The following is a 24,975-nucleotide window of genomic DNA, read 5'->3' on the forward strand; positions in this document are numbered from 1 at the left end:
GCTATTAGGAAATGCTTATAATGTAATAACTATGGTTGTGTTATTGCTATAATCATTATCAAGATGTTCCTGGATTTTAAAAAACAAAACATGCTAGGAGATCTAGTACATGTGTGAGATATGGACTGATTTTTTTTACTCTGAGCTTCCTGGCAACAAAAGCAAAGAGGGAAAGTGGCTCACTCACTAGATTCATAATGCCCTTAAGATGAAAACACAGCCTTTCCTGGGAATGAAATCCAAGGGATGATCCTCCTAGGTGCCCTCCTAAAGGGCTCCCTGTGTGATGTGGTGAACAACACCCTGGCTTGATCCAAGGACCTAGTATCTGGAGCAGGACCCTCAGGCTTTCCTAACTGCAGGGAAGATGGAGAGGGGCATCCTCAGGTGGTCTGCAAGGGGGACCCAGTGAGGCCCATAACCTTGAGATGACTGAAGCTTCATGTGTTATCTTCAAAATCCGTGAGGATTTCACCTCAGTCTATAATTAAGGCATCTGTATTAACTCTAAAAATAATGTTTTCCCTCCTTTATTCAAAATCTTTGGGTACCACAGACGTTCCCTACAGATGGGCCATGCTCATTCCTTGGCTTTGCCGTAAGGTGGGGTCCCAGCCCTTTTAGGGAAGCCCATGAAAGCCACACTCCTCTCCCCAACAAAAGGCACACTCACATTCAGGAGCTATGCAGACAATTTCAGGGTTTCACAGATCCTGAAAAACTCCCAGGCCTCCAGGACCCTGGCTTGACAGGCTCTGATCTGGGGTGACAGGGGTAAGTGCATATCTTCTGAACCAAGCTCATGAGAATTTTTTCTCCCAGGTGGGCTTCTGTTAGACATGGAGCAGCAGAAATCTCCAATTGATCTTGAGGCTGTCTACTCTGTACAGAGCCAGATGTTTTCACTGTGGCCCAAACAGGAGTAGACCTGGTGCCTAACAGCCTCCTGGACACGCCAGGCACTTGAGTCAGTGAGGACTTTTGCACTGACTGCAGAACACCAGGGAAGGACAGGGAAATCAACGCTGAGACTGCGTACGATGCTCCCTTGTCCTGGGTCCCATCCCCTTTTTTTTTCTTTTTTTTTTTTTTTGCGGTATGCGGGCCTCTCACTGTCGTGGCCTCTCCCGTTGCGGAGCACAGGCTCCGGACGCGCAGGCTCAGCGGCCATGGCTCACGGGACCAGCCTCTCTGCGGCATGTGGGATCTTCCCAGACCGGGTCACGAACCCGTGTCCCCTGCATCGGCAGGCGGACTCTCAACCACTGCGCCACCAGGGAAGCCCCCCATCCCCTTTTACACCTGGGTGGGTGCCCAGTAAGCTGGTACCTGGCTTTTATAGCATCTTGTTATATTCATGCTTTCTTTTCTCTTTGAACTTGATTAAGCAAGTTCACTTTACAGTCTCTTTCCAATAGTTTCGTGGCTGAAGTTTTAGGAATGTCATCCTGACATTTGTAGCGTTTGCTCTCCTTTCCCGCATAGCGGCTGTTTCTCCGTGTGTCGCATAATTTGAGATCATGAGTTTATTTCCAGCCAGGCTTTATCTGTGGAAACCCCAGGAGGCCTGGCTTGTGCGCTTACCCTCCAGAGCATCTCTGTGGTCGCTCTGCTTGGCAGCCTAGGGCTGTCACAGCCCGGGGCCACGTCTATGTTAATCAGTTTAGGCTCTCTCCACCCTAACCCAGCAGCCTGTGAAGGTAGGCTCTTGGCTACCGATTTTCAGGAGCCCTGCATGCTTTTTCCTACCTCGAGTTCAGGTGGTCAGAGACAAGTTTTCTTGTCATCTCTGTCAATGGGGAGATCTTTCTCCCGGCTACCCATTTATTAGGGGTGCAGCCCCTCGAGACCCCTGGCTTTCTGTGAAGAGCTCAGTTGCATCTCCCATCGTCCTGCTTGCTGGTGTCTTATCTCCCGACTGCTGGGTTTAACCTCTCTGTCTCGATATCCCTCTCCCTACCCTACAAGACACCTTCATTTAACGTCTGGGTTTTTAGTTCACAGTATTTTCCTGTGACTTAAATGTTATGCTAATTAGAGTACAGCTAGTAGAGTGTAATAGTTAAGAATACAGACTCTGGAGCTGGACTGCCTGGGCTTGAATCCCCGCTCCACCAGCATGAGATGTGCTCAGTTTCTTCATCTGTGAAATGGGAATAGCAGTAGTTGGGGTTGCTGCAAGCGCTAGAGGGCGTTGACGGAAAACAGTAAAACACCTGTTATTTTACCAGCAAAAATGGGTTTATTCGGGAACGGCAAAGAATTGCAATTCGGGATGCACAACCTATAGTGAACCACAGGCGAGTCCAGGGTACCATTCTTTTATAAGAGAGAAGGGGAGCTGGGAGGGGCTGTTATAAACAAAGAGTCCATTGGAGGAAACTGGGAGTTTGAAGTGTAATGGCTTTTCATTGGCTGAATTGTACCAGTCTCTCATTGGCTGGGCTGTTGCCAGGCGAGGAGAAATTCTTCCTTCCTCCTGCTGGCAAGGAAAGTAGTAACCTTCTTCCTGTTGGAGCTGCAAAGGTATGTCTCTTCCTGTTGGGTCTGTAGTTGACCAGGAGTGATGGGGTGTGAGAGCTCCCCCTTCTGGCCTCCCAAATCCATTTTAAATGAGGTTTCTGTTTATTAATTTTCACAAGGGCTTGATACATTAAGACAATTGAGAACATCGCTCCTTATTGAATTATTGCATATTGCAAGCATTATACTGGCCTTCAGTAAAATTAATATTAAATATGACATAAGTATACTGATAAGATTATCTTAATGATAATCCTAATATTATTCTGGCCCCGGTGATCATCCTCATTTTCTTACTAGCTCAGTTATGCATTGAGATGTGTGTAATTTTTTTATCCAGCATTTCTAGGCGCTGTGTAGGAAAGAGCTTTCAGGTTGTGTCGTTCTCTAAATTGACCTTTCAGTGGTTAATGCAACATAATGATCATACTCTCCAGGTATTACTACTTCTTACCAAGCACTTTCAGAGCCTGTAGATACCTGTCTAATTCTCCTAGTAAGTTGCAGGCCACCTTTGGAGTCCGGTGGAATCCAGCTCAGCCGCATACCTGCCAGCTCTGTGACACATCTGTGACACATCTTGGGGTCTGTGCAAATCTTCCATCCTTTATCCGACCGACACCCCCAGGGCCAGATGTGACTTTGGAATTCCTACTGTTTTTGAATGATAATACAGTCTGTTGCTGCCCTGTAGAAGGGATCAGGGAGGCATCCTGGGGAAAGTATTGCACAGGATCTCCACTAAGTAGGGTAGACAGAGACTCTAAGTAGCCTCACTTCTGGTCAGGTCAGGTTTTGTGGCCGAATGAGCCCTGAAAAATCTGAGTTTTCAGAGCTCTTTGCATTTCTGAATCACAGATGGAGTCTTGCAGTCGGGGCGGGGGATTGGACTTGACTGTCACTCCAACAAGGAGAAGTGGGGATTTATAGCCAAGGAGCGGGGCGGGGGTCAGTGGATGGGAAAGTAGGAAGAGGAAACATCTGGGGAAGGAGGATTCTTGCTGACCCACTTAGCCAAATCCTTGCTCAAGGCGAGCCAGGGTGGTGAGACGGCGGGGGGGGTGGGGGGGCAACGAGGGGGGTCTGACAGTGGCGGGTGGAGGATTTTCACTAAACTGACTTAGGATTCTCACAGTGGATCCTACAAGGACAGAGAGGGAAGCCCAAGGTCAGGCCTCGTCCAGCAGAGGCTCCAAGGAGACTGGTTACAGTTAGGTCAAGAAGAAAGTTTTTGTCCGTGTCCGCTGGGCGTTTGCCTCTCACCTCAGCTTGCAGAAGCCTCGGCCTCCGAGAGCATCTGATGGAGAAGGTAGTCCCGAGATCCTAACGCAAGACAGAGGGAGGACGGCCTGGGGGTTGTTGGCTGAGCTGGGTCGAGGGGAGAAAGGTCTGCATCACTGGGGTGGGGACCCAGTGCCCAGGGGAAGCCAGAGGACTGGGAGTGGAGAGCGGGAGGCCAGCTGGTGGTAATGGCTAAGGCTGCTGAGGACCTACTGTGTGCCAGGCCCATCCTAAGCACTGGACGTCTCTGAATACATTTACAGCCTTGAGATCTCCCAGGGAGGAAGGTGTTATTCTGACTCTCATCTTACAGATGAGGAAACTGAGGCACAATTCAACAGAAGTACTCAGCCCCAGGTGGTCAGCTGTCCACTAGTGAAGGCACGTTCCAGCCCAGGCCATCTGGCTCCAGAGCCCATGCCCCGAATCACAATTCTTTACTGCCTTTTACTACTAATACAATCCCTGAAAAAGAAACTAGTTGGAGGGAAGGGAGGAAGGGCACCCAGGCAGAGGGCAGAGGCTGGGTAAAGGCCCGGAGGTGGGAAGCAGGCAGGAGGGCTGTAGGACAGTGGTTGCTTTGTCTCCTCGGGGGCTGGGGGTGGCAGGACGGGGCCTGGAGGGGCTTCGTGGGAGACGCAGCAGAGATGGGAGGATGAGTGCCGCGCTCAGGCTGCGGAGGTCTTGGACACCTTGCCGGAACCGTGGAGTTCATCCTGCAGGCGAGGGGCCCCGGCTGAAGCCGCTGGGCAGACGGACAGGTCACACCTGGGTGGCAGAGTGAGCGTGCCAGCAGCAGGGTGGAGCCCCGTAGGCTGTGAGGCCAGGAGGCCGTGTCTGGGGCAGGGGAGGTGGTGAAGTCTGGAGCCTTCGAGGCCCAGAGGTGGGCAGGCTCCAGGGACAGGGACGGGGCCTACGCTAGCTGGCCCTGCAGGGGCTGGGGGACAGCAAGGGGGTGCTACCTGCCCAGGCTTCGGGCGGGGAAGGCCCCAGTCTCCTCCAGGAGCAGGCCTGGGTTCAGCCCACGGCCCACCATGGAAGAAGCCCGGGGACTGGAATAGGGACCCCTGCATCTATGCTGGCCCTGCCTCTCTCAGCCTGTGACCTGGTAGGTGACACAGGATCTGTGGCCTCGACGTCCGTCTGCAGTGGAGGAAGAGGCAACCCAGCTGGCAGGGTTACCGTGGGGACCATGGGCCAGGCTGGCCGGGGTGAGCGCTCAGTAAGGGGTACCTCTCACCCCTAGGAGGAGACGCGCCCCCCCGCCCCCAAACCTTACAGCAAATCTCCGCAACCGTTTCTCCTGCATTAAATGCATCCCTTCGTGGACTGTGAACTTCGTCCTTGGAGAAGCGGGAGGATGGCGACTGGAGCGCCGTCCTGGGGGGACGCCCCTCCCCTGGGAGCGAAGCCTGAGCAGAGCCCAGCTGACCCCGCATCACCTCCCCTCTGGGCTCTTTGGGCTTTGTTTACAAGGTCAAGAACACAGCCACCCACCCCCCACCGGAGCTACTCATTCCTGCCTCACGGGGCCGTTTGGAAGAATACGTGAAGCGGCACTTCCAAAGCTCCCACGGCCACCAACCTGGTCCACGAGCTCAGGCTCCTTCTCCTGGGGCTTTTCATCATCAGTGTGAGCTCTGCTGTCCTGAGCGGTACTTTTCTTTCCAAGGATTCTTCTAAGAAAAGGCTGCTGGCCAGGAAAGTGCCTAGGGAGGATATAAAGCTGGACATCAAGCCCAGTCCGCCCAGCTCTGCCCTGTGTGCCCTCAGTCCACCTATCTGCACAGTGGGGATGGTGGCAGGGCCGCCTTGCGGGGCAGCTGCATTTATCCAGGGCAGGAAAGGCAGATGCGGACCCGGCTCTGCTATCGTGCAGGGCCACACCACGATGCCTTCGCCAGAAGTAACCTGTCACCGCCCGTCTCCCGGAGTTTGCGTGCTCCTGTTAAAGAAATCGGGAGTAGGGGGATGAGGGTGCCTCCGGTGTGCTGAGCTTTGGGGCCTGGCCTTTCCACGTTTGGATGTGGGAGTTTTCTGGACGTGGAGGTCAAAGCCGGAGTCTGGGGGCGTGCAGGCCCTGTGTGGGGAAAGGCAGTATACTGGTGTCTTAGGACTGCTTTCACCAGTCGCCACAAACTGGGTGACTTAAAACAGAAGTTGATTTTCTCACAGTTCTGGAGGCTGGAAGTCTGACATCAAGGTGTCAGCAGGTCAAGGGTCGCTCCTCGTCTCTTCCAGCCTCTGCTGGTAGCTGCCACCACGTCGCTGTCTTCCCTCTGTGCCTGGATCTCTGTGTCTTCAGGTGGCCTTCTCATAAGGACAACAGTCACTGGCTGCAGGGCCCACCCGACTCCGGTATGATCTTATCTCAGCTTGAGCACAGCTGCAAAGACCTACACCCAAATGAGTTCACAGGCACCCGGGGTTAGGACTCCAGCGTGTCTTTTGGGGGCAACGACAACGGGTGAGCAGTCTGGGTACCCCAGGACTCAGCCCAGCGGGCAGATTGCTTCTCCTGTCTTCAAGTTGATGGTGCAGAGCTGGACGGGGCAGGTGGGGTCCTTTTCCGAACAGGAGGCACCTGGGTGGTGGTGGCCCCCCTGCGTCAGTGTTGCCTCTTCTCGTGACGTCGCTGAAAGGAAGGAAGTAGTGGCTGCTGCTTTCTCGGGGCCTGCTCCGCGCTGGGTCCCAGGCAGACATGCACATCCTCATGAGTGTAGGAGGTCACTGAGCAAACGTCCAGACGCCGAAGCCAGCTGGTTTGAATCCCTGGCCAGGCCGCGTGACCTTGGACCCATCGCTTTTTCCAGGGGCGCCCCTGGCTCACCTGTAAACTGGGTTGATGAGAGCAGCTCCCTCCCGGTGGAACTGCTATGGAAATTGAAGGGCGGGTGCCGCTCACGCTAGGAGGGACATTCTGCAGAGGAGTCCAAGGCTCAGGGGGCTAAGGAGCTTGCAGGGGAGGTGGCCGAGCAGGGAGCAGACCCGGTTCGGGGGCCCGTGGAGCCTGGCATCTCTGCTGTGCTCTACTCCCCTCACTGTGCCACGGGGCACCTATTTATAGACCAGAATCAGGGTTACACAACACCCGCCCGGGAGGGGCCTTGAGGACTGATTGTTTGAGACCTCGTTTACAGATGGGAAACTGAGGCTTGGAGAGTCTCCTGTGGATGCCCTGTGGGATCTAAGAACAGGGACCTCTGCTGATCCGAGCCCCCTGACCCACCCCAGGAGTGGGATCCAGAGTGAAAGGAAAGGGGAGTGTTCTGAGAGCAGAGGACAGAGACCACTAGTGTGGGGAAGGGACTCCAGGAGGGGTCCTGGTGGCCGTGGGGTGGGAGTCGGGGCTCAGCTGGTAGAGAGAATACTTGAGGGGACCATGAACATGTCAGGAGGTGTCGGATGACAGAGCTAGGATGGGACGGCGAGCTCACCCCATGACGGCAGAGACCCTGTCTTTCCTGTCCCCTGCTGTATTCCCGACACCGAGAACAGCGCCAGGCATGTAGTAGGTTCTCAGCGTTTATTAAAGCACTGGGGAGGTGGGCTTCGTCCCCCAGCAGCACAGTGTCCCCACTCCCGCACTTTCTAGCTGACAGCTCGAGCAGGTAGCTTAACCCCACTCAGCTTCACTGTCCCCATCTGTGAAATCGGGGTGATAACGGTTGGCACTGGCTCTGAAGCCACTGGAAGGGACTTTTCCTCCGGAGCACCGTGAGGGTAGGACCCACCCACCTTTGGTGTTGGTGCCCCCAACCCAGGCTTGGCACGGGGAGCATCTATAAGTCCCCCCAGTCACGAAATGCCACACATGTTGCTTCTGGTGGGCCGACGCCCATCCAGCCTTGGAGGAGGACCGGCCGTGCAGCCTTGGGACGGAACCGGCGCGTTGCAAAGCGTTCGGAGATGACCAGGCTGGAGTCACCGAAGGTGACGTGGGCTTAGCCCTGACTCAGGAAGCTCTTTCTGCAGTGCGACCGTCACAGTCGGCAGTAAGCAAGCCCTTGGCGTGCACCCCACGACTACGTGAATGGTCTCGTCCCACCTCGGCCCATCGTGGGGCAGGTGTGTCCCCATCCCTGTCCATCCCAGAGAAGGGAGGGATGGGCCGAGCACTCCCCGCATGGCTCCCTGCCCCCGGCATATTGCCAAGCCCTTGCCTGGGTGTCCAGGCCCTGGGGGTCCCCAACCAGGAGGAGGGACTTTCCCAGGCAGCTGTGGGGAGCACCAGCCTTCGCCACCAGGGGGCGCACGTGCCCCTCAGAGTGGGCAGGCCTGGGGCGGGCAGGGAGCGGCCGGCTGAAGTCAGCACCCGAGAGAGGGACAAGAAGGTGACAGAGCTGGCGGCTGTCTCTTCCCCGCTCGTGTCCTCACCCCGGTGGCCTAGAGGTCTGAAGGCCTGGGTTCCAGAGCTGCACGGACTTAACGGCAGTCCTGTCCCCAGGCGTCAGGCCGTCCATCCGTGACGTGAGGGGCTGAGCCAGGCTCAGGGGTTTGCAGACCCCACGGAATCACGCAAGAGTCCCCGAGGTGCTCCTGAGAAATCCCAGGTCCCACTCCCAAAGGTCCTGACTGGGGTTTTGTCCCAGCCCCAGGGGACTTCCTGATGCAAAGTCCCAGTGCCTTGAGCCCATCCTAAAGGTCACTGCCAGTCCTAGAGCGGTGCCCGTGAAGACAAAACCTCTGGCCAGCTCCTCAGCACAGTCATACTTCAGGGACCAAAGACACCTAGGTCACCATCTCCTGCCACATCTACGGGGAGCACGTGGCCTCTGAAAGGCTTTATGGGGTCTCATTTCCCCTGTCCCTCGACCCTCAACCCCATGCATCTTACAGATGGGCAGACCGAGGCCCTAGAGGTCATTTGACTTGGTGGCAGGGCCAGTGGACCCCAGTTCTGGCCCCCCAACCGAGGGCTCCCTCTCCCAGCAGAAGGAAGAGCCCTGCGGGGGGCGGTCCCGCTTAGCGACCAGGGTCCTGTACCAGCTCCCGACACCCCACTGGTCGGGGAGGGGTTGGAATGAAGTTTGGATCCTGAAGGAGAGGACATGGTTGATGCTGTCAGGCCTGGCACGGTTCTCGGGGCAGGGCTACTCTGGCAGCTTTGGGGGTGCATCATGGGTACCCCCGTCTCCCATTCCCTTGAGTGGAGGGCACTTCCCATCCCTGAGTGCCAGACACACACGGGCCCAGCGCAGCACCCCCTCCCCCCGTACGGTTGCTCGATCCCCAGCCCCCTGTCTGGCCTGCAAGGCTCTGTGAGTGAGTGGGGGCCCGCGCCTGCCCGCGGGGCAGCAGCTCAGCCAGGGCGGTCACGCGGGGCCTCAGGCCCCGGAGGCCTGGTCATCTGAGGCTTCCCAGGAAGCCAGAAATCAGGGTTTCTATGTCAGCCTCTCCGTTGTAAAACCTTGGCTGCATGCAGTTGGGGTTTTTTGCTTTCTTTCCCCGCACTGCCGGCTGTGCGGAACACGTTTAAGGGCTGGACTTGGCCATCGGCCACCCAGTTGCCCCCTGCTTTGGGGGGTGGGAGGGTTTGTCTCCTCCTGGCCTCGGCCTCAGATTCTGGCCCTGGGGGCTGGCTGCTCCCCTGGCTGTCCAGCCCCCCTCCCCGCCCCGTGCCCCTCCCTGCCTGTCGCCAGCCCAAACACAGGGCGGCGGCACCTTTGCCTGGGTCTCCACTACACCCCCAGTACTGGGCTGTTGGGTGCAGACGGATCTTACAGAAGTCTGCGGCGGGCTTCAGGGGGCAGCTAAAGCTAATTCCTTAACACTGAGTGTGCATGGCTTTTAAATCCCTCAGCCGTCCCCACCTCTGGCATTTCTTGCTGGCCTCTTCTCCCAGCCCCTCCTCTTCTTGTCTTCTCCTGCCCTCCCACCGTGGGCTGCCCTTACCACGCACCTCCATTTTTCCCTTGATTCCCCATCCAGAGCAGTCCAGCCTCCCTCCGCACTCAGCTGGCCGCTCTGGCCAGCAAGGGCCTCCCGGTGGTTGAGTGTTTCGCACCCGAGGGTGCCAAGCAAACGCAGCCAGCCCCTCCCCCGCGAGTCTGCCTCCAGTTCGGGAAACCATCCTTCATCCCGTCCACCCGGGGTCTGAGCCAGTCCCGGGGGTTCTCTGCTGCATTTGCACCAGAGGCAGTTACAGTGGTTCTATCTCTGTCCAGTGTGGTACCTTTTACAAAGCATTGAATCCCTTCCTGCCTGTGAGACAGATGCTTATCCGTCCATTTGACCAAATATTTACTGCGTGTCTACTGCATGCTGGGCTCAGGAATGTAGTGGTGAACCAGTTAGTACAGTCCCAGCCCTCCTGGCTTATGGCATCGCATGGAAAACTCACCAGATGACCAGAGGGCAACCCTTTAGCCTAACCCAGGGTGAAGGCGGTCAGAAGGGGGAGCCAGGAGAGGCAGGGAAGGCCCTCCAAGCTCTGGCTCTGGACTCCAGGCTCTGGACCTGATTCTCGGGGCAGTGGGAACACGCAGGAGCTCTAAGCACAGGGGCGTGTGAGTGTGCACTCCAGCCACCACCCAGAGGATGGGCTTGTCCGGTGACCTGTGTGGCCCCGGGGAGAGAGGTCAGGGAGTGTCTGTTGTCCTGGCCTGGGAAGGTGACAGTGGAAGTGGAAGGAGTAGACGGGGTCCACAGAAGTTTCTAAAAGGGCGAGAAACCACCAGGGGCTTCACTGAGAGTTCAGTCCTTCCTGGTCTGTCACTCACACCGGGTCACGCAGGTCTCGGCCTTGGGCATTATGGGTTCTGGGGGAGTCAAAGGTCTCTGTTCCCTCGATTTGGAGCTCAGGGTCAGGGGGTTTGCCGGGCATGACTCTGCCCCCCTAGGATGATGGTAATGTCTGGCACGCAGTAGGTGCTCGGAAAATGCTGGTTGATTTCACTGGACGTCTCCTCACCAGGGTCTCATACACCTTATATGAGGTTCTCCTGGTTCCTGGAGCCACAAAACAGGCTCATTGGCTGCTCGGCCTGGCCTTGGCAACCCACCCTGCCTGGGGCATTCGGCAGAAAGAGCCCCAGCCGGGGGGGCTGAGGCAGGCCCCCTGCACCACCTCCTCCACACCGAGGAGCAGATCCCTGTCTCTGAGTGGGGACGATAACGTCGACCTATGCTGTGTCAGACTGAATTAGCAAGCCCCACAAGGCCCGGGGGGCAGGTGCTTTGATTCTGCCCTTGGGGAGGAGCATCTCATGCACACACCCTGGCATAGAGGACCCCGGGAACCCAGTGGCCTCTGGGCCTCCGTTCCCTCTTCTGTACAGCATGGTTGGGGGGCCTCTGAGCACACGTCCCATGCTGAGGTTCTAGGATTGGCCCCTCCTCTCCCCCTCTGATTCACGCAGGAAGCATTTATAGGAAGACATGAGGCCCGTGCTCTGGTGACACAGGCATTGCTTCAGGAAAGAAATGAAGGAAGTAGGGGAGGGCGGCAACACTGTCTTGCTCTGTCTGATGGAGGGGGGAGGGGGGAGGGAGCCCCACGGGGACCCCGGAAGCTGGAGGAGTCCCCTGCCGTGTGCTCAGGAGGCCTGAGTTAGGCCCAGCCTTGCCATTGGTCGATTGCATGACGTTGGGCACGTTCTTTCACCCTCTGAGCTTCAGTTTCCTCAACTGGAAAATGGGCTGAAGACCTCGACCCAGTCTTCATGATAACCACGGAGGAGTCTGTGTCCACGTGGCGGGGTCCTGAGGGATCTGTGTGGGCACAGCCTTTGTGGAGAGGGATGGCAAGAAGGGGAAAGATATCCACTGCACTAGGGGTCTGGGAGCGGGCGCGAAGCTGAGCACCGTGTGGGTGTGGCCGCAGGAGCCGGCGCTGGGTGGGTGCTTGGGGTTGGATTGTGCGGTCGTCCGTGTTGATTTCCTGTGGGCACTGGTGGCCCTTGGAAGGACAGAGGGGGCCAGAGTGCGACCCCAGGAGGGCGGACTCGGGTTGCCTGGGGGAGGGGCGGGGCGAGTGGGATGCGGTGGCCGAGGCCGCGGAGGCCCCGGCCCCGCCCCCAGCTCGTGGCCCCGCCCCCAGCTCGTGGCCCCGCCCAGCTTGGTCCCGCCTCTGCGCACGCCCTCTTTCTTGAGGCCCCGCCTCGGCTCCGCCCCTCTCCTGCTCCGCCCCCGGGGCCTACCATGCTCCGCCTCCAGCCCTGAACCCCGCCTCCAGCCCTGAACCCCGCCCCCGGGCCCGTTTAGCGCTGAGTCCGCGCTACTGGCAGCGCTCTGGGAGCTCCACGTTGCGGCCGCTCCGAGCAATGATTAACCTGGCGGGGCGGCCGGCGCGGGGCCCGGGGCGGAGGCGTGGGGCCGGGGCGGGACCCTGGAGGGCCGCTCGGCTTCCTGCTTTTGCCCAAGTCTCCTCGTAGAGGGCGCCGCAACGGCCGGGGCCCGCGGCGCGGCGTGGCGCAGGGCGAGGTGCCGGGCGCGCGTGGGCGCGGAGCCTGTCGCCGGGGTCACCATGAGGACTCTCCGCAGGTTGAAGTTCATGAGTTCGCCCAGCCTCAGTGACCTGGGCAAGAGAGAGCCGGCCGCCGCCGCCGCGGACGAGCGGGGCACGCAGCAGCGCCGGGCCTGCGCCAACGCCACCTGGAACAGGTAAGGCCGCGCCCTCCCGGCCGGCCCGCGGGCCGCTGGCCCCGGGTGCCAGAGCCAGGGAAGGGGGAGCCCTGGAGCAGGTCCGCGGGCGAGGGCCGGCCCCCAGCGAGGAACTGTGCTGGGGGGCAGCGCGGCACTTTACAGTTTGTAGAGAACTTGCTCCGCCGGAGTTGTGCGGACGGGAAGGGAAGTTTAGTGCAACGTGTTTCTAGAACGGAGGGACGAGACCGCAGACCCGGGGCTGGTCCCAACGCGCCCAGCTGGTGGGTGGTGGGCCGGGCCTGGATCCCGAGAGCCAGCCTCCCCCGCCCTCCCCCCGGGGTCTTCCCACGTCTTCGCTCCAGTGCTCATGGCAACCTGGGAGGTAAATAGAGCAGGAAGTATTTATCCCATTTCGCAGATAAACCTCGCGGGCGCAGTCGGTGGGTTGCCGCTGCGCTTCCTGTTCTGCGTTTAGGTCCCTTTGGTCGGCAGTGGGCGGGTGGCTTTCCCTTGAGCGGCCCCCTGCCCTCCCAGCTGTCAGCAGGGGTGCAGCAGCTGCCCGGCATTCTTTAGACGACCTTCCCCCCGCGGGCCCTTCCCAGACAAGCAGGGGCGTGGGAAGTCCCACCACTCCCTCCCACTTGGTTTGAAGAGCAAGGCTGGGATCTCCGGAAAAGAGACGATTTATTTAGTGGGATTCCCCACCGTGTTTGCTCATGAGCCCTTTTCAACAATAGATATTTCCACCAAAGGGAAAATGGGAGGGCAGGAGAAGAGAGTAGGGCAGGCTATCCAGGGGGCTGTGCCCCCGTCACCGCACACACCCGGCAGTGAAACCCTGCCAGATGCTCCACCGTCTGTGGTCTTGGCCATCGGAAAACCAGCTGTCAGTGTGGACACTCATTTATTCTGTCCATCAGTCGTTTCATGAGCGTCATGGTGGGCACAGGGCTTCCAGCCCGAGACCCTCCTCTGTGCACTAGGCAGGACGCCGTCGTCCAGTCGCGTGCTTGTCTTCTGCCCCCTGCCAAGTTGCGAATTGCTTGAGTGCTGGGACGAGCCTGCCTCAGTTTCCCTATCGGTCAGCGGGCGTACACATTCCTTCTTACAGGACCGGTGTGGGGACAGAGAAGGAAGGACTCTCGCTGGGTAATATCATCAGCTCAGTGACTGCACACTGCCTTCAGAGGCGTTTCCTCCTCTCGCAGAATTGCGGAGAGAAGCGGTCTCCCTCCTCGTTTCTCTGCCGTGGTTTAGCGCAAGGAGCCAAACAGACTTAGTTCAAATCCCAGCTCTGCCTCTTCCCTGCTGCGTGTGCTTGAGCAAGCTGTTTAGCCTCCCTGGTCCTTAATTTCCTTTTCTGTAAAATGGGCCATTGTGGGGATTAAATGTGAAGATCTGTATTGAAGTCCTCAGCACGTGCCTGGCATGTGGTAGGGCCCCGTAACTTATATTTCAAGCTCCAACTCGTGCTGGGGACAAACTCGTGTCAGGGAGGGCCTGTAGGGACAGGGTTTGGGGGGGCCCTCAGGCGTCTGCTGGTCCCTGAGCTTTCACCACCAGCAGCTTTCTCCTGCTGAGGGGTTCTCCAGGCAGAGGTGGGGGCACCCTGGAGTAGGCTCGGAGTCTTCTGGAGCTCAGGGAGGTGCCTGTAGGGAGAGGCCGCCTGGGTCCCCCCCACTGCTTCTCACTTAAAGGAACTTTCAAACTTCAGTGCCATCCTGTGCCTCGGCCGGGCAGACTGCAGGGCAGCGGCCCGGCCCACAGCCAGCGTCTCTAAGGCCCCGAGCCGCCCAGCCCTTGGACCCACGAGCCCCGCTTGCCATGCGGCACTCCTGCGTGCCGGGCCCCTTCACGGCCCTTGGTGCCCTTCGTAGCCCAGGGAGGGAGTTATGACTACCACGCCCCATATAGAGGTGCAGAGGGGGACGCAGAGAGGACCAGGAAGCCTGCCCGTGTGGACGCCGCAGAGCGGAGCCACCGCTCTCCCTGGGCAGAGGGGGCCCTGAGCCAGGGAGGGGCAGTGCCTTCCCCGCCAGCGTTCCGCAGGTACCACGGGGAGGTCGGGGCCTCTTCTGGTCGCTGCCTAGCTGCCCAGCCCCGATCCTCGCAGTCCTCCCTGCCGGGGCCCCCCAGGACACAGCCTTGGGGGGCGGGACAGTACAGGTCCTGCCTTGCTAGGTTGTAGACTCCTTATTTTGAGTCCAAGATGAACCCCCTTTTTCCACGTGACCACGTTAGCTTCCTGGGGCAACCGTAACAAATTGTCACAAACTTGTAGCTTAAAACCACAGAGGTTCGTTCTCTCACAGCGCTGGAGGCCGGAAGCCCCACATCAGGGTGTCGCCAGGGCCTCGCTCCCTCTGGAGGTTCCAGGGAAGGCTCCTTCCTGCCTCTTCCAGCTCCCAGTGGCTCCTTGGCCTGTGGCTGCATCACCCCGTTCTCCGATTCTCTCTTCATCTGGCCACCTTCTCTGTGTCCAACCCTCCCTCTCCTTTCTCTTAGAAAGTCATTGGGCCCCCTAATGTAGCGGCTACCCCAAATCCAGGATGACTTGGTCTCAAGATTCTTAACTAATTACATCTGCAAAGACCCTGTTTCCACATAAGCTCTGGGGTAGCAGGTGGACATGAATTTCTAGGGGACACTGTTCAACCCACTACAGTGGACCCTGGGTCCATCCCCTAAATTCCTTGTGCCTCTGTTTCCTCATCTGGACATGGGGCAAAATACGTAGCTTGCTCCCGTGATAGTGGAATCCGTGCACTCACCTAGCCACTCGCTCATTCGTTCATTCATTCACTCTCCGGCACTGGTCCGAGCGGGTGGTGTTGAGCGCTGAGGGGAGGATTAGCTGGGGGACCGCGGGTGCTGACCACACACAGAGGGGGCCCGGGCTCCCTTCCGCACGTGCGCAGGGCAGGTCTGAGTGCTGGGTGCCGGGCTGCCGGCCGGCTGGGCCACACTCACAAACCGGAAACTAGAACAGAACCGTCAGAAGCTGTTTCCTAAGCCCCTGCTGCTGCTTTACGGGGCGGGTTTGCCCCCTGTGCCTGGCCCAGGGCACTGCAGGGGAGGGCACAGGGCTGGCTTAGAAGGCTAACCTGTCACTCCCACCTGGAGCCCCTGATCCCCTCCCTCCCGAAGGGCCCGGGCATGGCATGTTGTGTCCCTGTCTGTCCCTGTGTTGGCCCCAGTTAGCTCCTCGCCGGGTGTGCACCCCACGCGTGTGCAAGGCCTCCAGCTGCACGAAGGTCACTGAGCTGAGGGGCCCGCTGGGGGGCGGGCAGGAGTCCCATGTACCCGCGTTTGGGCCAGAGGGTGTACACCATTATGGAGCCCTACTCCTTGCCAGGCCTGGATCTGCCCGAATGCCTGGGGCTTGGTGAGCCTGGCGCCCACCCGCCTTCTGGCTGTGAGAGCAGAGGCCCTGCGCAGGTGGAGCGCGCGCCCTCTCGTTCCCACGGGACCACCTCCGAGGCTGGGCTGATGGTCCTTAGCATCCAGATAGAGAAACTGAGGCCAGAGAAGGAGAGGGACTTGGCCAAGAGCCCCTGCTCACGTTGAGTCTGAACCCTGGCCTGACTTGAAGCCGCTGCCCAGGGACACGTGTGAGTTGGTGTCTGCTGGGGCCGGGCGAGGCGGGGGTTGGTGGTGAGAGCCCGAGGTGCAGCCCTCCCTCCTCATCTGCTCGTCCCTGGTCCTGGACGGGGCCACTGCTGGCCAAAGCCCACAGGGCGTCCTGCACCGGGCCTGTGATTGCTCTATCCCCTGGACGGCGGTGCCCACCAACCCTGACCTGTGCCGGGCCCTGTCCCAACCCCAGGCGTGGAGAAGCTGCTTTCATCCCTGCAACGGCCTTCAAGGTGGGACTTGTTGCCCCCATCTTGCAGATGGGGATACTGAGGTCCAGAGGTGTGGGCACTGCCCAGGTCTAAGTCCAGAGCTTCTGCCACCGCCTCATGGGGTCTCAGGGGCCGGAGGAGGTGGGCTGAAGCCCTCAGGGTGACCGGTTGGTTGGGAGTTGGGGGGTGGAGGCCAGTGGGGGGCCGGTGCTTGGCTTCCCGGCCAACCCTCACGGACAACTTGCTCTGAGTCGGGCCTGGGTCCTGAGCCCCCTGCCGCTCTGAGGCGGTCTGGGAGTGGCCAGCAGAGTCACGGCCCTCGAAGATGTCTGGGAATCTGTGAATACGTTCCCTTACACGGCAAGAGGGACTTGTCAGATGTAATTAAGTAAATGACCCTCAGATGGGGAGATGGTCCAGGTGGACCCAGTGTCACCACAAGGGTGCTAATGGGAGGGAGGCCCAGGGGTCAGAGTTCAAGAAGGAGACGCGAGGATGGGAACCGAGAGGCTGAGGACACCGCACTGCTGGCTGTAAGGATGGAGGGAGGAGTCCTGACCAAGCTGGGAAAGGCCAGGAAGCAGACTCTCGCCCGGAGCGTGAAGGAGGCGCACCTTGATGCCAGCCCTGTGGCACTGACACAGCTTCCGGCTGCAGAGCTGTCAAAAGCCAGCCTTTGGCTGCCTTGCAGCCGCTGTGTGTGGGCCTTGGTTACAGCAGCCAGAGGACACTCGTGTGCTGGGCTTCCCTCCCTCCCCGCCCTGGGCCCTGGGCCCTCACTTCTCCCAGCAGTCGGGGCTCAGGGCCATCCGCTCTCCACCTCCCGGCCCCCAGCCCAGCGTCCAGAACCTGCCCTCCAGCTGGACGGGTGGGACTGTGCGGCCAGGCAGCCATGGGGGCGGCGTGGGCACCCTGCTGTCCCCCTGCAGCCTGTCGGGACGGGGGGTCAGCGCAGTCAGGCGTCTGCCTCCCTGGGCAGGTGGGGCTCTGGAGAAAAGCTCTGAGTTCTTGCCTGGAGCCCAGTGAGGAGCAGGGCTGGGAACTGGGGGCCGTGTAAACCAGGGCCAGGGCACTGAAAGCAGGGTGAGCGTGGGAACGGCCCGCAGGCCTGAGAGTGGTGCCCTCAGTACCCGCATCTGCCAGAGGGTCACCTTGAGGCCCGGAGGGGGTCGGATTGGGTTCCGAGTTGCCTGCCTCCCCTGTGCCTTCACTGGGCGTGAAGAGGAGGCCCGTGGGTGTTTCCCCCGGGGCGACCGGGGCAGAGCGAAGCAGGGCTTCCTCTCTCAGGGCTGGCCTTGGGCCCCTGGGATAATGATGAGGATGTTGGAGGCCCCGGGCCCGAGTTGCACTTCTGTCTGGGGGGATACGTCACATGAGGGCCTCTCCTCTGCCCACCCCACCTCCCCCCTCTCCGGCGGCTCACAGCAGGGCTTTTTATCGACCCAAGGGTTGATCACCCTTGGATGGACAGAGCAGAGGGGGGACTAGAGCCTGGGCTGTCCGGGGTGGGAGCCCAGGCGGGCACACCGGTGGAGCCCAGCGCCTCCGCCCACCCTCGCCCACCCGCGCCCACAGGCCAGCTCCTGAGAAAGAGCCAGGCCTCGACAGCAGGGGGAGGGGCTCGAGGAAGCGCTAACCCCTCTCGGGGTCCGGGTCGCCCTTCTGGGGACACCAAGTGAGAGGGTGAGGCGGGCACCTGGCGGAGGCCTGCCCCCCTCTCTGATTTCTGAGGCTCCAGAGGCAGCGCCAGAGCAGGGTGGGGCCTGAGAAAGGGCAGAGCTCCACCTCTAGGCCTCTCCGCCTCTCCGAGGGTTCCCGGAGGTGTGTTGTCTGTCCCCCCAGAGGCCAGGCTTTGGGGTCCCCCACGCACTCTCTGCCGGACCTTCCTGTGTGGGCAGGTGGGCAACACTGAGACCGGTGACGGTGGGCCAGGGACCCGCCCCGCTGGGGTCCCACCGGCTCGCAGCACCACACCGGCCCCAGCCGAGCCGGGGCTGCTACAGGCGGGTCCCCCCAGAGGCCTCACCATCAGCCCTTCCCCCCCAAGCCTGACCACAGGGCCCCCGGCCCCCCTGGTGGCAGCAGGCCTTGGCACCGTCCTGCATGCCGTGGGTCCCCACTAAGGGTTCTGGCATCTCCCCTCAGCCCGTGCTCAGGTGACAGATGCTGAGACTTGTCACTGCCCTCCTGTCTCCCTACATGGGCAGAGCGACAGGCCCGGAGAGAGGAGGTGATGGGTCAGCTGCTGCTCGGCCCTCACCCAGAAGTGCCCCGGAGCGCCTGCCGTTTCCAGGGGGCTGCTCCCAGTGCCCCCGGCTGGGCCTCGGTGTGGGAGGCCCCGGGCCGGAGTTTCACTTCTGTCTGGGGGGATAAGTCACATGAGGGCCTCTCCTCTCCCCACCCCTCCTCCTCTCTCTCCCACGGCTCACAGCAGGGCTTTGTTATTGACCCAACTTGGACTTTGGAAAGAAGGCTGCAGAGAAACGGGAAGGAGCGGGGCCTTGCCTGTCCACCAAGCCCAGGTTGAGCAGCTGTGGGGGGCAGGAGGACGGTGGGCCCCGGGCTCCCTTCTGGCCCTGCCGGGCATCGAGCTGTGTGACTCTGGGCCGTCCGCTGGCTTCTCTGAGCCTCAGTGTTTCCTTCTGCAGCCTGGGCTGTCACAGTCCCCACCTCATGGTGTGGTTAGAAGGAGATGGAGGAACCCCGGGGCAGATGGTTGGGCCGTGGGATGCTTCCGGGGGCACATATCCTGCCCCCCCACAGTCACTGCTGATGATGCCGTGGCACACGGAACCCCACAAGGGCTGCGATTGAGTCCCATTGTATGGAGGGGGAAGCTGAGGCACTCACGGTCCAGTCTCCAGAGGCGGGCAGCAGGGAAGCCCAGAGCTGGGATTCAACCCCAGGTCCGCACCTGAACGAGCCTCGGGGCTGGAGGTGGGAAAGGCAGGGGCAGGGTCCACCAGGGTGGAGGCCGGGCTGGGTGGGGGTGTGGATAGGAGAACTCAAGGGTGACCCTAGGGCTGGCCGGGGCGCTGCTCAGATACACGTAGGGTGGTGCGAGACCCGGGCTGTGGGGAGCCAGGCCTAAGTGGTAAACCAAATAGACCTCCCCTCCCCGCGAAGGAGCTGGGATCAAATGCTGTCTGCACACAGGTGTGAGCAGGGAGGGACCTGACGTCACAGTGAGCCTCAGGGAGAGGGAACAGCAAGGATGATGGCCCTGAGGCAGAAGGAGGCCAGCACTGCTCAGACCCAGGGGTGGGCGGTTCAAGTGACACAGATGGCGATGGGCCCCTGAGGGCCTCGGGGAAAGACTTGTCCAAAGAGCCCGTCTTCCCATCCAAAACTGTGGGTTAAGGTGCCTCCGGGCCGGGGACCAGAGTGGGCTGCGCTCCCTCCGGAAGGCTTACTGGAGGAGGAGGGAGAAGGGACTTGGAAAGGCTGGTGAGAAGAGCAGGGCCAGGCCTGGGAGGCTGACGAGGGTCCCCCACGCTGTCCCCTCGGCCTGGTGGAGACCTGGTCCCCAGGGAGGACTTGGCAAGGCCCCTCTGAGCCTCAGGAGGGGCCGGGCCCCCGGGGCCATGCTCAGGACGCCCCATTTGCCAGCTCCCAGGCTCCTGCAGGTTTGGGAGGGTCTGACCTCTGCCCCCAGCAGCCCCCAGGCTGGGCACGAGTCCGCATCTGTTAGGATTTCAGGGTGGCAGCCATTAGACTTCCCGTCAGACTGTAAATGGGGAACAGCCTTACTGTAGCTGTTCGCCGGAGCCCACCAGGCACTTTTTTTTTTTTTTTTTTTTTTTGTGGTACGCGGGCCTCTCACTGTTGTGGCCTCTCCCGTTGCGGAGCACAGGCTCCGGACGCGCAGGCTCAGCAGCCATGGCTCACGGGCCCAGCCGCTCCGCGGCATGTGGGATCTTCCCGGACCGGGGCACGAACCCGCGTCCCCTGCATCGGCAGGCGGACTCTCAACCACTGCGCCACCAGGGAAGCCCTCACCAGGCACTTCTGACAGAGCCGAGCACAGCCCCGGCCGTGACCACACCAAGGCTCGGCGCCGGCCGGGCTTTCGTCCTGACAGCAACCTGGGGGCGGGCACATTCGCGGCCTCCATTTCACAGGCAGGAAACAGAAGTTAGAGGGCATGTGTGCCTGGACATGCGAATAAGCAACATTTCAACACCAGGTGCCTGGGTAGTCAGGCGTCGTCGGGTCAGGTGACAAGGCCTCTGGCCTGGCCTGGTCGGGACCAGCTGTGGACCCCTGGGGCGCGTCCCTGCACTGCTCAGAGCTGCCTTCACCCACCTGGGGTGCGGGGCCCTGCCCCTGCCCTGCCCCTTCCAGGGTGCGGAACTGGAAGCCCTGCCCACACCTGGCTCCGTGGGGAGAGGGGGCAGCGGTTGGGTGAGCTATGTGGCCTCCCAGAGCTTGGTCCCTCTGAGCCTCAGTTTCCTCATCTGCAAAGTGGGCGGCCAGTCCACATTGCTGGGAAGGGTGGAGCTGGTGAGAGCAGACAGGGGCAGCAGGAGCTTGGGGGCCCCCACCTACTCCATGATGTGAACGGCAGCACGTGTCCAGCTGTCCCTCTACACCAAGAACCACACAGCTCGTCTGCAGTGGTGAGTTTAGAGCAGCAACCCAGTCCTGAGTGGAGGGCGGTGGAGCCCCCCAGACCTGGTTCTCCCCCTTGGGAGCTTATGGCCGGTGGTGAGGGCTAACATGAAAGTAAATCGGCAGAGTGCCGGGACCTAAGTCTGCACGGGGAAGGGAGGCGGTCAGGAGGGCTTCTGGAGGCAGTGGCCTCTGAGCCAGGGCTCCAGTATGAATAGCTCCTTGCCTAGTAGATAGCATAAGGCCCCCCCACCCCGCCCCAGGTAGGAAGGGCAGTGGGTACAGAGACCCTGAGCTGTGGCTCCCCTGGCGGCTCCAGTACTCTGTGAGCATTGGGTGCCCAAGAATGCGGGGAGGGGCCATTCCAGACGAGCCTTGAATGCCACATTCAGGCCTTGGGCTGTACCTGCAGGGCCCAGGGCAGGGGGCACTGAGTGCATGAGGAGGTGCCTGTGCGATCAGAGGCCAGGCGAGCATGGAGGAGAGAGAAGCGTGCGGCAGAGCTCTAGCGGGTAGAGATTGTTGGGGCTTCAGGGTCTGTAGGACCTGGAGGGCCAGGGAGAGTCAGGGTGCATTTCACCAGATAACTACCAGGCTGCTCCTTTGAGCCAGGTGAGAGCACACAGTCATAGACGGCACAGGGCCCTGTGCGCCGAGGTTTACAGATGGCCGTGGGAACCAATCAGTCAAACGAGTCCCGGATAAACATGTAGGTGCACACTGACAAGTGCTGTAAACGCTGTGACCTCTTGTGACCTGAAGGAAGGATCCACGTAGACAGGCGTGGGGGGTGAGGGTGGGGACCAAGCAGAAGAAAGGACATGTGCAAAGGTCCTGTGGTGAGGGCAGCTTCCCCAGTGGGGCCAGGTGCAGATAACACAGGTACCCAGTTCAGTGAGGCAGGCGCTGGCTCACAGGCACCTGGAAGCACAGGGTGAGAAAGCCAGTTGGACTTGGTTATGTGTGGGGGTGCGAGAGACCATCAGAGGGTGTCCCCTAGTTTCCAGCCTGGAGGCAGAGGGTTCAAGAACATGGGAAGGGAGGCAGAGTGTGTGGAAGGTAACCCAGTGACAGCCTGGAGAGGTGACCGGTGGCAGGCCTGGGGCTCCAGGGAGGCTGGGGCTGGGAGCCCAGGATCTGGCGCTCAAGATGGGAATTGAGGCTCTGGGGCGGATGGGGTCCGATGGGGCGGCCAGTCCCTGTGCTCCAGGCCTGCCTTCGAAGCGCAAGGACTGGCGCCCTGCTTCTGACCGGGCCCCTTCTGTTCCTCGAGGAGAGCGGGAGGGGCTCAGTGGGAGGGGGAAGGAGGGGAGGAGTCTTAGGGCGTCTGGACAGCAGCGCTCGTCTTCCGTCCCCCACGCAGCATCCACAACGGGGTGATTGCCGTCTTCCAGCGCAAGGGGCTGCCCGACCAGGAGCTTTTCAGCCTCAACGAGGGCGTCCGGTGAGTGGTCGTTTGTCCCATCCAGGCCTGGGTCTGTAAGTGGTGGGAGGGCTGTGCCAGGTGGGAGGCCTGCCCCCCCCACCCCGTGGGTCCACCAGCCTCAGGTTCTGCCTTTGGAGCCCAGGTGGGCAGTGACCACCACGTGGACCTTGACCCCAGGCCCTGTCCTGTGGCCTTCACCCCCACCCTCCTGAAGACTCCTTTTCAGGGGAAACAGGGAGGGACTGGGACAGTGGCTCAAGATAACGCCCACATGCCCCGCTGGTGTTAAGCATCACAAAGCGTATTTGTTCTGTTAAAAGAGGAAGGACTGGAACTTCACTGGTGGCACAGTGGTTAAGAATCCGCCTGCCAACGCAGGGGACACGGGTTCGAGCCCTGGCCCGGGGAAGATCCCACGTGCCACGGAGCAACTAAGGCCGTGCGCCACAACTACTGAGCCTGCGCTCTAGAGCCCACGAGCCACAACTGCTGAGTCCGTGAGCCACGACTACTGAAGCCCACGCACCTAGAGCCCGTGCTTCTCAACAAGAGAAGCCACCGCAATGAGAAGCCCGTGCACTGCATCAAAGAGTAGCCCCCGCTCGCCACAACTAGAGAAAGCCCGCGCGCAGCAACGAAGACCCAACGCAGCCAAAAATAAATAAAGTTAAAAAAAAAAAAAAGAGGAAGGACCCACCTGCCTAATGATGGGAGTGTTGTTCCCAGAAAAGCAATCACAGCCCCGCCGAGTACCCCTCATTTCCTGTGAATAGCTGAGAATTGAGCGCTTGTGAAGGGGCCCAGCATGGACCAGCTTTGAGGGAATCTGCGGAGCCGAGGCATTAGTCCTGCGTTTTAGTGGAGGAGGCTGGAGCTCAGAGAGGTCGAGAGACTTGCCCGGGGTCACAGCTGCCGCAAGGAGGCATTTCCCACCTCTGTGCTCTTTCCCTCACGCCCTGGCCTGTGCCACCCTGTCCCTACAGCAAAAGAATATGCAAACCTCCTCATCAGCTTGGGGCAGGGTCCCCCCACTCCAACCCTAAATGGCCCTTACAGACAGATAAACCGAGGCCCAGGGAGGGAAAGGGGCTGCCTGCGGTCACAGCAGGGGCTTGTAGCCTCTCCCAGGCCTGATGTGTGTGACCGTTGCAGGGGGTCCTGCTTTTTTTGGGCTCATGTGGCCACTCAGGGGTGGGGCCCCAGGAACCCCATTTTCCTAATATGCCTCTGCATCCCTCGGCTTTGCCCAGCCATGAGAAGGGCCGGGGATGGTGCAGGGTAACAAGGCTCTGATGTCTGGCCATCATTCTTGTTTTCTGCCATTTTATACGCGTGTGTGTGTGTGAGTGTGTGTGTGTGTGTGGTTTCGTGTATTCACAAGTTGTGCAACTGTCGTTAATTCCAGGGCTTTTTCATCACCTCAGAAGGATACCCCATATTTATAGACAGGTAGTCCCCATTCTCCTCTCCCCCCAGCCCCAGGCCACCACCAAATAGGCATAGCTTTTGTTTTTTTAAGATACAGGTTGTCCTTTTACAATGTACAGTTCAGTGGTTTTTAGTACATTCACAAGCTGGTATAACTCTCACTATTTAATTCCAGAACATTTTCCTCACCCGCCCCAAAAAAAGCCTGTACTCCTTAACGGTCTCTCCCGGTTACCCGACCTCCCCCAGCAGCCTCTGGCCGACACCAGTCAACTTTGTCTCCATGGATTTGCATATCCTGGACATTTCATATAAATGGAGTCGTGCTACGTACGTGTGGCCTTTTGCATCTAGCTTCTTTCACAGCGTGATGGTCCTCCACACTCGGGGGTCATCCAGGCTGGGGCAGGTGTCAGCGCTTCGTTTCTTTTTATGGCCAGAGAATACCCCGTTGTGTGAAAAACACCACTGTGTTTATCCAGTCATCTGTTGATGGACATTTGGGTCGTTTCCACCTTTTGGCTGTTGTGAGCAGCGCCGCTGGGAGCATCTGTGTAGGAGACCTTGTGTGGATCCGTGTTTCCACTGCTCTTGGGTCCGCACCTGGGGCGGAATGACTGGGTCATATATCGGCTCTACCTGTAATCTTTTGAGGAACCGCCCAGCTGTTGTGCACAGAGACTGCACCATTTTACGTTCCCACTAGCTGTGAGTGAGGGTTCGATTTCCCCACTTTCTCACCGACACTTGTTACTGCCCGGCTTTTTTCTTTTCCGCCTGGGGTTTTGATTCTAACAGCACTAGTGCAGGTGAAGTACCATCTCGGGGTTTGGGTTCGTGTCCCCCTGGTTACTCACGATGGGGCATCTTCCCACACGCTTATTGGCCATTTGTGTATCTTCAGAGAAATATCTAGTCACGTCCTCACGTCACTGGGCTAAGGGGGCGGGTCTCCCGCTGCAGGCGGCCCCCAGCCCTCACTGGCACCGTGGGGTCTTTGACTCCTGCCCTCCCGCCCACAGGCAGCTGCTGAAGACGGAGCTGGGGTCCTTCTTCACGGAGTACCTACAGGTGGGTGCTCTGTGCTCTCCTGAGGGGTTGCTTCCTGAGCTGGCCAGAAAGGGCGGGGGTAGGGGCCACTGGCTCCCGGTGGGTACGTGGAGCTCTGGGTTCAAGGTCTCCGCCTGGCCATGACTCAGTTTCCCCCGTCTAGCCAGTGTGGGTTGTTGGGTAAGTTATACGGTGAGATGCAGGTGAGGACTCACCACCCTGCCT

At 59.9% G+C, this 24,975-nt stretch overlaps 1 protein-coding gene across 4 annotated transcripts in view; it reads left to right on the top strand.

The window, feature by feature from the left end:
* Positions 1 to 24,975, top strand: part of PRR5 (proline rich 5) — a 51,277-nt gene that overhangs the window by 13,433 nt on the left and 12,869 nt on the right. For 2 of the 4 annotated variants that reach the window (XM_067698349.1, XM_067698352.1), the window contains exons 1-3: positions 12,003 to 12,408; positions 22,210 to 22,290; positions 24,723 to 24,771. In XM_067698349.1, coding sequence (XP_067554450.1) covers positions 12,272 to 12,408; positions 22,210 to 22,290; positions 24,723 to 24,771 — 267 coding nt within the window. In that variant the 5' untranslated portion in view covers positions 12,003 to 12,271. Of the gene's footprint in view, positions 1 to 12,002; positions 12,409 to 22,209; positions 22,291 to 24,722; positions 24,772 to 24,975 lie in introns of those variants that run through there. The other 2 variants (XM_067698350.1, XM_067698351.1) reach the window with 2 other exon arrangements.

This window comes from Pseudorca crassidens, chromosome 11 (genome assembly GCF_039906515.1).
Source record: "Pseudorca crassidens isolate mPseCra1 chromosome 11, mPseCra1.hap1, whole genome shotgun sequence".
Lineage (NCBI taxonomy): Eukaryota > Metazoa > Chordata > Mammalia > Artiodactyla > Delphinidae > Pseudorca > Pseudorca crassidens.